Genomic DNA, 12,590 nt, shown 5'->3' on the forward strand with positions numbered 1-12,590 from the left:
TCCAGGTCGTCCTTTCTCACTGATTACGAGATGGTGTGTCCTGAGCTGAGCTCTCCTGTTGCCCCCGTCGTTTGGAGCTCCTGGACAAGGTGGCCCCCCTCCCCAGCCTTGCTGGCCACAGAATGTGCTGCAGGACCACGTCAGGGAGACGTGCTGGGACCCTGCCCGGCCACAGAAGGCTGGTCCTCGTCGGCCTCAGAAGGGCACCAGAAGGCCATCGTGCTCGGCTATACCTCGGGGGCGGGGGGGCAGAGGGTGCTTAATGTTTGAGACTGAGCCCAGAAATCCTTCTTAAACACCCTTGTCCCCGCATCTTTTATCCTTAGGAATAACCTCAGCCAGTGGGAGAAGGTGATCCGAGGGGAGGAGAGTGCGGTGTGGATCTCATCCCAGCCAGGGGCCCACGGGCCCTCGGAGAAGCTGCCTGTGAAGATCGATGACTGACGGCCACTCGATGAGCTGTCCCACCTAGACATGCTCGTCCTGCTTCTTTGACTTTTCTTCCTTTTATTTTCACGGGGGGAAACCTACACCTGGTAACTAGGACACAAGCCTCTCGAAGAAGGTAACATCAAGGAAACACGTCAAGCCGACGACTCCCCACCAGTCTCCTCTGTGACGCGTCAGAGACAGTGATCATCCAGGACCACCCCGTGGCCAGAAATCAGCCATCCGAGGGACTCCATTTGTCTTGTGAACTGGCCTTTTTTAACAGGCTCACGTTGCTGAGGCCTTAGTGGGAATGGACAAGAATTATTCAGAAGGGGGTACTTTTCCATTGTATCTTTCTAGTGAGGGGTTAAAATGGTACTATTATGATATTGTACTTTGGCTTTAACACCAATGTTGCTTTGATGTTGTTGGTTATAAATAGGAATTTTTACACATTACTATTGTGAATGTTCGTGTGTGACCTCGTAAATTAGCGTGAACTGTAGCATGGCCTCAGGACGAGTGTCATCGAGGTGACAGTAAGAGGTGTCTTTCTGCAATCAGTGATGGAGAATAGATTCTTGTCTCAGAGCCTCATGAATTAGAAGTTAGGTGGACGAAAAGTGTATTCTCTAAGTTTATACTAAAGGGCTTGGGTGAATAGATCTAACACTAAAGGAGGTAGACTTTGTATCCTCTTGAGAAGAGATGCAGATATACATCAGAATAAATCTCAAAATTCCAAGTATCAATTCAAAAAATGTCAAAGAATATTTTTTATTTCTTTCTTCATTGTAGGCAAATTTTCTAAACACTTTGTGTAAAGAACAAACAAAGGCAAGGCATATGAATTTTTCTTAACAGACAGGTCTTATGGGATGTCAAATGTGAATTTTAATAATGATTTCTTTATATTTTCACTTGGTGTCATTGCAAAATTTTAGACTCACATTCAAAATGAGAGGTTTATTCTACGGATTATTTAATTAAAATACCATACATTTCTCTTAAAATCAAATTAAACCATAAAATTTAAGTCTTGTGTAATTTTTACTTTGCTCTGCTGCACCCATCCCCCAGTTTGCCCCCTGCTTTGTGCTCCTCAGTCACATTTCCTGAAGCACTCTGTCCACGACAGGAAATAGGAGAGCGCAGTGCGAACACATCGTGGCGCATTTCTGTTCTCTCTCCTCTGCTCCAGTGTCAAGCATCTATATCCAAACCTGTAGTTTGGACAGTCTTCTGTATAATTTTTAGTAGACTAATATTACTCTACCATGTAAGTGTTGCGAAAAAATACGCAAAAGTAGTAGTCTGGACCCCTTCCTACAAGGATTATAAGCCAGTCACTTCTGGTGCACATTAGAGCTGTCGAGATTTTTAGCACAATGGCGAGGTCACCTCCAGAGCTGTGGTTAGTCCTGACCTGAAGGAATGAGAGAACTAGAGTCTCAAGAAGTGATCAGCAGATCCATAACAGACAGCTTATCTGCTATTCACTTGGCAGGAAACTGGAATATTACTTTTGATAAAATAAATTTTTAAAATATTCTTTTACATATTCAATACTGTACACATTGTTATTCATATGGTTTTTTGCAAAAAAGAAATCAGATGTTCCTACAACATGATTTAAGTTGTAGCAGAGTTAGCTATATAGAAACATTGTTCTTATTTTAGAATTAACACTATGTGTTCAATTTCCCTGTGGGCTTCTGAAAGTTGCCATCTTCCCTCCCTGGCACTCCATTTGCTATTGTAATTATACAATATGAGGTAAAATGAAATATCTAAAGAGAGAAATACCACTGTGGCTAGACATACATAGTACAAAAGTACGTATGTATAAGGGATAGAGATGCAAACACATCTATAGAAAGTAAAAATCGGCCTCATTCTTCAAAACCTGATTTTTTTGTGTATTGGAAAATGTGAGCAGAAAATGTCCTTTTTCATGTTGGTGCATTTATAGAATTGAATTCTAAAATGTTGCATGTTTTTCTGAACTCAGATTTATGAAACTGGACCCACCAAATCGAACTTCAATTCCAAGAGTTAGTAGTCGTGTAATGGAACTCCACCGAATCGCAAGGTGGTTGGGAGGAAATACCACTGGCGATTGTTTAATTAAAAGGATCTTAAAAGGATGCATGAATTTTGCTTTTTGATATAGAAAAGAGTCCTGAAGGGAGGGAATCTTATGGCTATTTTTGCTTTTTAAGGTTGCTTTTCTAAAATTACTACAGAAAATTCTCTTATTTCGATAGAGCCAGATTTCTTATATTATTGACATTGTACTATGAACAGTTTTCCAAAGAACCATACGTGGGTTTATTGGTTAGTTGATTTCTCTTGAAATATTGTCATAATCAAAGCAAAGTTTGAACAAAGGAAGGACTGTATTCTAATGTGAACTGTTAGTATTCTTAAAATCTACTTAGGAATCATACATTTACCTAAAATGGGCCCAAGATGCAGTGATATTTAGTCAATAATCTGCTTTGGGAAAAAATGCAGTTAGGAGTATTTTTATATTGGGGCAGATATACTTAGCAGACAAACTTTTGAGCTCTGTTCTCATCTTTCTCCCAGATCTTTTCTTGAAAGGGCAGATGGTTTTTATTACCAAAAGTTTTAACAAGTTTCTCATTAAGGCAGTATTTTAGATTGGGCCAAAATTTTCCTGTTCAGTATAAATTTGGTAGCCAGCTGTGAGTATATGTAGAATGTTTGATTTGTGGAAGTTTTTATTGGTTGTGCTGATTTATAATGGACAAAGTTTTATTGTCAAATGCAGTTATTCCATTATCTTCCCAGAGACAGTGAGTATATATTTTTTAACTAGAAATTTTCTTGGAAATGCATGCCAACAACATGAAATATTGAATTTAGGCAGCAGAATAAAACTCTAAAAATTGCAAGCATCTTATTAATTAATAGTTGACTTTGATTTAGTTAATTAGGAAAACTTAAATAAAATGGATGTGGAAAGTAATTCTCAAAAACGGCCCTTTTCCTGGGGCCAGGATTGAGATCCACTTCCCAGCTCTCACTATCTCTACGGGGCTCGTCAGAAACCGGTCATGGAAGAGAGACCAAGCGGAATTACTTAGCGTAGCCGTCCCCGTCCTGGACTCTTCCTCAGTGGGAAGGCATCTGCGCAGTTGATATGGTACCACTGGAGGTGACTTGTTCTCACAGCGACACAAACAGAACTACTTTGAAACTGGATTTGTTCAGTGTAGGTTTCCTCTTCTTAGCATGCTTTTTAGATAGCTTTAGATTTTTTTTAATTTTGTACAACCTCAGTGACTTTGCTTTATTGGTATGTTCAGGCACACTAGATATGTTTGTACATGATACACATAGATGCATAAATCCTTAGCCACCTGGATTTTTTAATAGATTTAGTTTGGATATTATGTTTCTGGTCTTTTATCTCAAAATTAAGGTTTGAGCTTTAATCAGACTAAATTATCACCATGCCTTGGCCTGTGCCTTTATTTTAAATACTGTAATTTTACTTCTTTGTTCATATATTTGTTATTTTGCCTTTCTTGCTTAACTAGAATTAAAAACATTTAAAGGGACATGTCCATGGTTAATTGGATCAAATTGAAAGGATAGGACCATTCTCTCCTCATCAGACTTCTATCCTTTATTTGATGTCATTCACACATACCCTGATGACTATAACCAATGAACCGTACAGATGCAGTCTTTTTTGCAAGAACTTCCAAGAACTGTGACGCAGTTATGGTGGGTATGATTTTGTTGGGTTTCAGGTACATATGCATGATTTAGATTTTGAAAATCACTTCTAACCTTTATCTATTTCAGACATGTGTTTGCTTTCTACACTTTACTGATTTTATTTAGGGTTTTAATTCTTTAAAGACTTATTTAGTCACATTAATGTATCCCTTTTATTGCCTGACTTTAAAATCTCTGTAAAATGTAAATTAACCGAGTATGCTGGCGGTTCTTGTCCCCCCTCCCCTTCCCCTGCTTGTCAGCAGCGCATGGCTGTTCTATTTTACCTTTGCACAAGTATCTACCCTGATACACATTCTGCCCATTTCTTTAGGCACTTAATCTTAAGTTTAAATTAGTGATTCCCAATGCAGTACTATACCCTTTCTGTTTTTTGTCTTTTTTTGTACTGGATATTTTGGTTGTCTGAAGCATTAGATGCATTTCTGTGATGGTAAAAATAGCAAAAAGGAGAGAAGTTTCAGTGGTGTTCTGGTTCTAAATTAAAAGGGTGGGATGAAGAGAAAGACATTAATGTTTCCCAAGAAACAATATTTCAAATTCAAAGAAACATTACTGTCTTCACTCACTTGCTAGGTTCCCCCCCCCCCCCGACCCCACAGTGGATAGCAGTACTGTTTGCCTCATGCATAGTTGGACCTCGCTTTACAGCGAGTATGAGCAATTGGTAACCGAACGTGTGCAGACCCAAGTGTGCCTCTGCTGGGGGCGGGGCGTGGGTCAGTGTCGTCCAAGGACCCGACCTGCAAGTTAAGATCTGAATCCAGTATGTCAAGTAGAGAAGTCAGTTTACACATGTCAGGTGTCAGCTGATAATTTTGAGGTACTATGTATTTGCAGAAGTGTAAATGGAAAATTTTTATTCCTACTGCAAATGAAGGTTGCAAAGTGTATCATCTGATCCTCCAGCTCACCTGGAATACTATTAGACCATGGGTGTTGCAGCTTTTGTTTTTCCTTTAGCCACTTGAATAATACCCAGTCCTGGGCCATCTCTCCAACACCCAGTGTAAATGCCATAGAGGAGTATTTTTTCCCATAGATCTATTGTATGGTGTATGTTCTATGCATGCCTTTGGTGTGCACATTGAAAGTTCAACAGATTGATCTGGAGAAGGTATTTCTATACAATGCCCCGACCTATTCACCAGACCCAACCCAGTGACCCATGTGAAAAAAATGTGCTTGCCCAAACACTGTGAAATTTACCAAAATTTATAGATATGCAGCATCTTGAATCTTTCTGAAAAGAAAAGGTGGCTTTCTTTACAAGTCCATAGGAACAAAAGAGATCCTATATCCCTACCTAGTTAAGGTACCCACAAGTTTGCCGGCGGTGATCGTGCTGACCCCATACTGCCAAGGTGTAAGATGGGTTATAAGCTGTCCAAAATACAATGCACTTAATAGACCGATTTGCAGAGTTGATGGATCTGTGTCCAAAGTTTTAGTGGGCTCTCTTTTGGAAGGAGAAAGAATTTCAAGTAAATAATATCCGACTTTATTATAGTTGATGAGTTAGCAAACTTAAAACAATTATTTTATATGTATGACATATAAAAATCTTTGTAAAATGCACAAGTGCAATAATTTAAAGAGGTCTTAACTTTGCATTTATAAATTATAAATACTGTACATGTGTGTAATTTTTCATGTATTCATTTGCAGTCTTTGTATTTAAAAGAAACCTTTACCATTATGTTTGTATAATAGAACAGTAATCATTTATTATAACCGAGGCAACTTGTAAATAAATTCATAATTCAAACTGCCAGTAGATATGCATATATGGGTGTTACGCTGCAAAATCTAGCTTTGTTTTACTTACATGCTTAGGGCAGCAAGGAATTTTTTGTCGATATGTAACTATACATACAAAGTATATATATATGTATGATACATGAAATATATGTAGAGATGTTCATAATTTTAATGGATATCCTTTGGTGTGAATAATTGAATACAGAGTTTTTAAAATATCATTTTTCACGTTTATCATTTGCTCTCATTTGCGGGGAAGGTAAGAGATGTTCCGTCTGTTGAGGAGGAGATGCAACGGCGCCGTCAGACTGTGTGCCCGCGCTGCGCGCCTTGTCCGCGTGGAAGCGCCGAGTTCACGTGGGCTTGATGGGGTGAGTCTGCTTCTGCCATTTCCAAGCAGAGAGGACGAGACAACCGACGATGTTAACTTGTGTAACATGATTTATTAACTCCACTGTATAATTTTAAAGCTTTGGAGACTATGTGGGAGAAGCTGGTCTTTTAGAACGAGTGCTTCAGATTCCAAAGCTAGTGGCTTGGAGTGCTGACTCTAGGACTCCTGAAATAGCTCCCCTGGCCTCCAGGGGCCCCCGGAACCATCCAGATTCACGTGGCCAAGAGCAGGAAGGACTCCGGTTGTATGCATGCTTATGTGTGTAAGTCTTGGGATTCTCTCTGTTACAGTAAAGAAAACGTTCTGGGTTAAACCTCACATCACCTGTGTTCCACGATAAGTATACTCATGGCTTTACCTTGACAACTCAGCTTAAAGAAATTGTGTTTATGTGGCTATCCCTGCTTACCATCAGGTGGTAAATATTTAAGAACAAAAAGTCAGAACTTCATTTGTATCCACAGACCCTCCCTCACCATAAACGTATTAGAACTAAATTTGGGAGTAAACAAAGTAAAAGTTTCCTGGAATAAAGACCTGTTACATTGTTAAATAAGAGAGTCCACAGTCTTGTTAATTAGACAGAAGCGTAGACAGCCCCTAAAATGGAATTCTCCCGCGGCGCCAACCCTCACTAATGGAAAGCCCTCAGAGTGCATAGCACTGTATGCGTTGTAGACAGGAGTTTTGTTAAAGTATTCATTTCCTGTGAAACCGAATAAAATGTTGACTGTGCTAAAACGAATTTCATGAATTAATATATCCATAAACTTATTTGGCAACTCATGTTGCAGATTGGTACTCTGTAGAGACGATCTTAATTTGAATCCTTAATTATGTACATGTCTGATTTTTCCATCAACCCTCTGTAACTCGAGAGCTTTGAGGAGAGGAACATTTCCCCATCGTATCTACGTCCTGAAGCAAAAGGAACCCTGAAAAGCAATACGTATCAAGCCAACATGCGTTCAGTATGCCCACTGGGCACTTGATGTGTGGAAGGTGGAAGGAGGGAATTAGGAGCAGAAGGCAGGACACATTTCCGTGGGTTTGGAATCGACTGCTTCGTCTCCTGGAAGCCTTCACAGCTTCGCCATTCCTTCCTGTGCACCAGCTCTGAGATTCCTGTCTGCACCGTCATAGTTCCAGAGAGATGGAGCCACACATCTATACACCTGAAAATCTCACACTTCTAACAAGACGATTCTTAAATATGTTCCCAGTAGTGCAGACTTGATGCCGTTCTCATAAGAATACCAAAGCCTGAGGGTCCTTGGGGTGGCTCAGTGGGTTAAGCGTCTGCCTTCGGCTCAGGTCATGGTCCCAGGGTCCTGGGATCGAGCCCCGCATCGGGCTCCTTGCTTGGCGGGAAGCCTGCTTCTCCCTCTGCCTCTGCCCCTGCTTGTGTTCTCTCTCTCTCTCTCACGTTCTCTCTCTGTCTCAAATAAATAAAATCTTTTTTTTTAAAGAAAATAATATTTACCTGCTTACCCTTGCATTAACTAAAAAAAGCATGCATCAAAACACCCCATTTCCAAAGCCTTCTGAGTTACTGAGTTTTGTCCACGTGAAATCATGACTGTTGGGCATTGGTTCCGCCTTCCACCAGCAACGCACGATCTTGTACTTGCCATGTCTGATAGTCATCTGACTTCATGCTCCAGGGGTGGGGGACAGACCACTGTAATGCAAACCGGACCACTGTTTGACAGCTCTGGTTGCCAGAAGGTTCTATCTGAAGTTGTCCTGAAATCTATAGCTTTATAATTTCTATTCCAAGATACTGGCTTACAGCACATGGATAAGTCCGCTCCCTTTTTTATCTGACAAACTTTCAATTATTTGAAGAAAGCTATCTTGCCTCCTTATGCCCAACCGATTCTTTTTTTAAGTTTCTAAAAATGTAAATTGGCTTTGGAGCCTAGTTATTTTTGACAATTCTCCCCCTAGAAATCTGCCAATGACCTTCTGCTGGGCCCTTACTTAGTACAGAATGAATTGTTAAAGTCCATCAGTTGGCACTCTGGGCACATCTCCTACAGCCCCGTCCCCCCCTCCTGTGGCTCAGTCACATGAATGCACATCTGTCCTTTGAGCATCCCATGTCCCTAACCTCGTACTCTGTTCTCTGCTTCATTGGCTCATCCTTGGAAACTCAAATGTTACCTCCTATGTTTGAGAATCTGTTCCTCTCGGTCAGTAATCTGCTCCTCCTGAACACGTTCCCTCTGATCCCCTGCCGCGGGAACCGGGCTGCAATGCCCAGTCGCCCAAACTGAGTCGAGCCTGTATGTTTGCCAAGCCCTCCTGCCAATTCAGTGCTCACAACGACTCTCTGAATGACGCATGTTATCACCCCCACTTTAAGATGAGGACTGTGAAAAACAGGTGAAGTAGCTAGAACCTAAGAAAGCAGGCCAGCCAGCATTCAGAGACTCCCGCATAAGCACCATGCTGTCCTGAAATGTGCCTTCTTCAGGATCTGTTCCCAAAGGGTGCATCTTGACCAACACAGGTACGCAGTTTCAAAATGAGATTCAGAAACTCATAGCAGATGAAATCTTGAGGAAAAAAAGCTTTCGAGGCTATTTATAAGCTGACAGTCTACTGAAACAAGATGTTTTCAGGTTTTCTGTGCCCAGCACTAAGGGTCGCCTGGACTGGGGAAGGAAGGAATGTAGAAAAGAAAGCAGTTGAGGTGTGAATGTGCAGCCACCAGGAGGGCCAGGGTGCTGTCCACAAGGGGGAGAACCATGGTGGGCGGGAGGTGGGCAGGGGAGGAAGCCCCCTGATCAGTTTTGGGAATCTGATTAGGAGGATCCTCATGCCTGCTTTTTCCTAGAGCTTGGAGAGAGTGGGAAGTCTCAAATCGCATCTGGTGTGACAAGGGGACAAAAATGAACAAGGGCTGCTGGAGGTGACCAGGTGGGCTAAGCCCACACCTCCCCCCTCTGCTGATGGTTGGCAACACATACTATGTGGCTGGGGGGGCACATGGGGTCACACTGCCTCCGGGAAACCAACTCACCAAAGTGCAGGCTGGCTCCGGAACATCACTGAGGTCAGGTGGCCAAGGTCAAGAACCAGTGAGGACATTGCAACAGTCGCCCGTCTGGGCAGGGCAGTGCCATGAGGGTCCCGCCTCACTCCCTGCTCCTCAGCTCACTTTAGCTGACCGAACCTTTCTGTGGCCACACCTAGTCCTCAGGAGGGCAACAGCACAGGAGAAAGGTTTTCAGCCAGACTGATTTAAAACCTGAGGGAGGGGCCCCTGTGTGGCTCAGTTGGTTAAGCATCTGCCTTCGGCTTAGGTCAGGATCCTGGGGTCCTGGGATCCAGCGCCCCCCCCAGTCAGGCTCCCTGCTCATGGGGAGCCTGCTTCTCCCTCTCTGTCTGCCCCTACCCCTGCTCCTGTGTGCTCTCTCTCAAATAAATTAATAAAATCTTTTTTAAAAAGCCCTCAACAATAAAAAGACAAATAACCCAATTAAAAAATAGACAAAGGATTGAATAGACATTTCTCCAAAGTGATATATATATATATATATATATATATATAATGGCCAATAAGCACAGGAAAAGGCATTCAACATCATTAGTTATTAAGGAAATGCAAACCAAAACCATAATGCCATACCACATTCACACCCACGGGAATGACTAAAACAAAAAAGACAGACCATAACAAGTGTTGGTGAAGATGTGGAGAAACCCGCGACCATCACGTGTTTCTTGTGGGATTGTGAGACCGTGCAGCCACTTGGGAAAAGTGTGGAAGTTCCTCAAAGTGTTAAACATAAAGTTTGCATGTAACCCAGCATTCTCCCCTAGTTATATATCCAAGAGAAACGAAAACCTAGGTTTACAAAAAAGTTGTGCACAAATGTTCATAGCAGCATTACTCATAATATCCAGAAAGCAGACGCAATCCAAGTATCCATCACATGATGAAGGGATACCCCAGAGTGTTCTGTCCAATATCACTCAGTCACAAAAAGGAATGAAGCACCAACACATCACAAGAGATGATATACTGTATGATTCCCTTAAATGAAATGTTTGGAGCCGGCAAAATCATAGACAGAAAAATAGGTTAGTGGTTGCCAGGGGCTGGGGGGAGATGGAGAGTCACTGCTCAGGTGTGGGGCTTTGTTGCAGAAGGACAAATTGTCCCCCAGGCAGAGAGTGGTGGTGGACGCACAACTGTGAGCATACCACAAACCATTCAATTGTGATTGTGCCACAAACCACTGAATATACACTTCAAAAGGGTGTTTCATGGATGTTAACTGGTTATATCTCAATAAAAGCACAATGAGTGTCATTGATTACATTGGATAGATATAATTCTTTATGCCCATAATGAGACTCAAATTAAAAGGACTGAATTCATTAGGTGGTTTTGGAGGTGAGTCCCACACCAACTCCTTTCTTGGAAGGTGATGAAAGGGGAAGTCCCAAGTTGATGAAGGAAAGCTCTTTTTTTACAGAATGATATCTCATCGCTGTGAAAGGCATGAGGTGGACTCATGCAGGGAGTGCCCCTAGAGGAGAAGTTTCCTGGGGAATCAAGTGTCACCTCACAGCAGAGTCCCCAATCACAAAAGAAAAGACCTACTCTCATGGCAACAAGACATGTGGTAACCCCTTCTCCCACAATGAAGGGATCCAATTTCACATTCCTGAAAAGGGAAGGTACAGATCACCGTCCATGAACTGTTCTTACTGTCCACACTAAACATAAGCAAGCCTTACACCCAACCTCCACTTTATAGACCACCCAGGCCAGTGGGCAAGTTCAACCACAGCGCAAAAGGAAATAGCCAGACAAACCCCTCAGGTGGGTGGTTGACAAGACAAATGGTCTGGTCACCAAATGTTAGTGTCCTTAAAAAAATGAAAAAGTGGGACTGTTTTAGATGAAGGGAGCACAACAACTCTGTGAGGCTACTAAGAACCACTGAGCTGTACAATTAGATGGGTGAGTTGTATGGTATGTAAATTATATATCATTAAAGCTGTTTAAATAAAGACATAACAGCTAAATGCATGGATTTTTGTTTTAAAATAGAGCTATAGTCAATATTTTGAGGATGATTTGGGAAATTTGAATACAATAGGTAAGGACTTGATTTTAGGTGTAATAATGGCCTGTGGTTCTGGAGAAGGACTTTATTTCAGATGTGTGCTCAAGTAGTTAGGGATAAAGACTCATGATGTCTGCTACTGACTTAAAAGTTTCCGCAAAAGGATGGACAGAGCGATAAAGCAAGTAAGTCCGAATGTGAAGTTTTGGATCTGGGCGGTTGGGTATGGGGTTGTCCATTCTACTGTTCTTGTTGGAAAGAGTACACGACACAGGTACTGTGTGTGAGGTTTACTCTATAATACAGGAATATAACAATGGCAAACGTTCACAGCTCAGATCTGAGTCCTAAGCCCCTTCCCGCTGGCTGGGGTGGGCTGGGGGGACTTCCTCTCATGGGTCAGCAGGGACTCCTCAAGTTGGTGTGAGAGTCCCCGGGTTTGCGAGCAGGGCAGACCTCTCTGCTCGGCTCCGCGCTGGTCCCGCACGATGTGCCACGCGTCCCGGGCAGCCCGGGAGCGGGACCAGTGCGGGGCACTCTCAGGGGCCCCCCTGGATATTCGGGGTCCGCTCGGATCTCCTGCTCGGCTCCGGGTGCGTCCAGAGCTGGGGGGTCAGGGAGAGCCCCGGTCCCCCATCGGGTCTCAAGCTTCGGGCTTCCCCTCCTTGGGTTCTGCTTCTCCCCTGCCGAGGCTCTCTTCGCCCCCGCACACCTCCTCGCAAGCCATTGTTCTCCGGAACAAACGCCAATTCCAGAAAGCAGAGTCATTGCCAAGTCTGCCGCTGCCTGCGTCACGCCCCTCCCCAGAAGTGGGAGTGGACAAGGGACGTCCCCCCAGGACGGAGCAAACAGCACCTCGCTCTGCCTCACCCAGGAATCCTCCCCGAAGCAGCTGTGCTGGTGTCATTTAAAAGACAAAGAGCTTTAGAAAGGGAATCAGACGAATTCAGCTTTGTTTAAAGCAACAGGCCTCATCAGAGTTGTACCTTGGAAAACAGGACAAGAAAGTCCTGCCATCATATAAGTTTGGGGCCGCTAGAAAGAATTCCTAAGATTCTCACCATCCTCCCGGTGTTGAGTGTGAACCTTCTCGGTGTGTTCTAAGGACTCGTGCGGCCAGTGAGGGAGGACAGCGTGCGTCT

General features: G+C 43.0%; 1 protein-coding gene across 6 annotated transcripts in view; it reads left to right on the top strand.

The window, feature by feature from the left end:
- The window catches only part of PDE10A (phosphodiesterase 10A), a 587,662-nt gene extending 580,042 nt beyond the window's left edge, over positions 1-7,620 (top strand). For all 6 annotated transcript variants that reach the window (XM_032407504.1, XM_032407502.1, XM_032407503.1 and 3 more), the window contains one exon: positions 327-7,620. In XM_032407504.1, the coding sequence (XP_032263395.1) occupies positions 327-444 (118 nt within the window). In that variant the 3' untranslated portion in view covers positions 445-7,620. The remainder of the gene's footprint in view (positions 1-326) is intronic.
- Positions 7,621-12,590: the final 4,970 nt, after the last annotated feature.

Source organism: Phoca vitulina, unplaced genomic scaffold (assembly GCF_004348235.1).
Source record: "Phoca vitulina isolate PV1807 unplaced genomic scaffold, GSC_HSeal_1.0 scaffold9, whole genome shotgun sequence".
Taxonomy (NCBI): domain Eukaryota; kingdom Metazoa; phylum Chordata; class Mammalia; order Carnivora; family Phocidae; genus Phoca; species Phoca vitulina.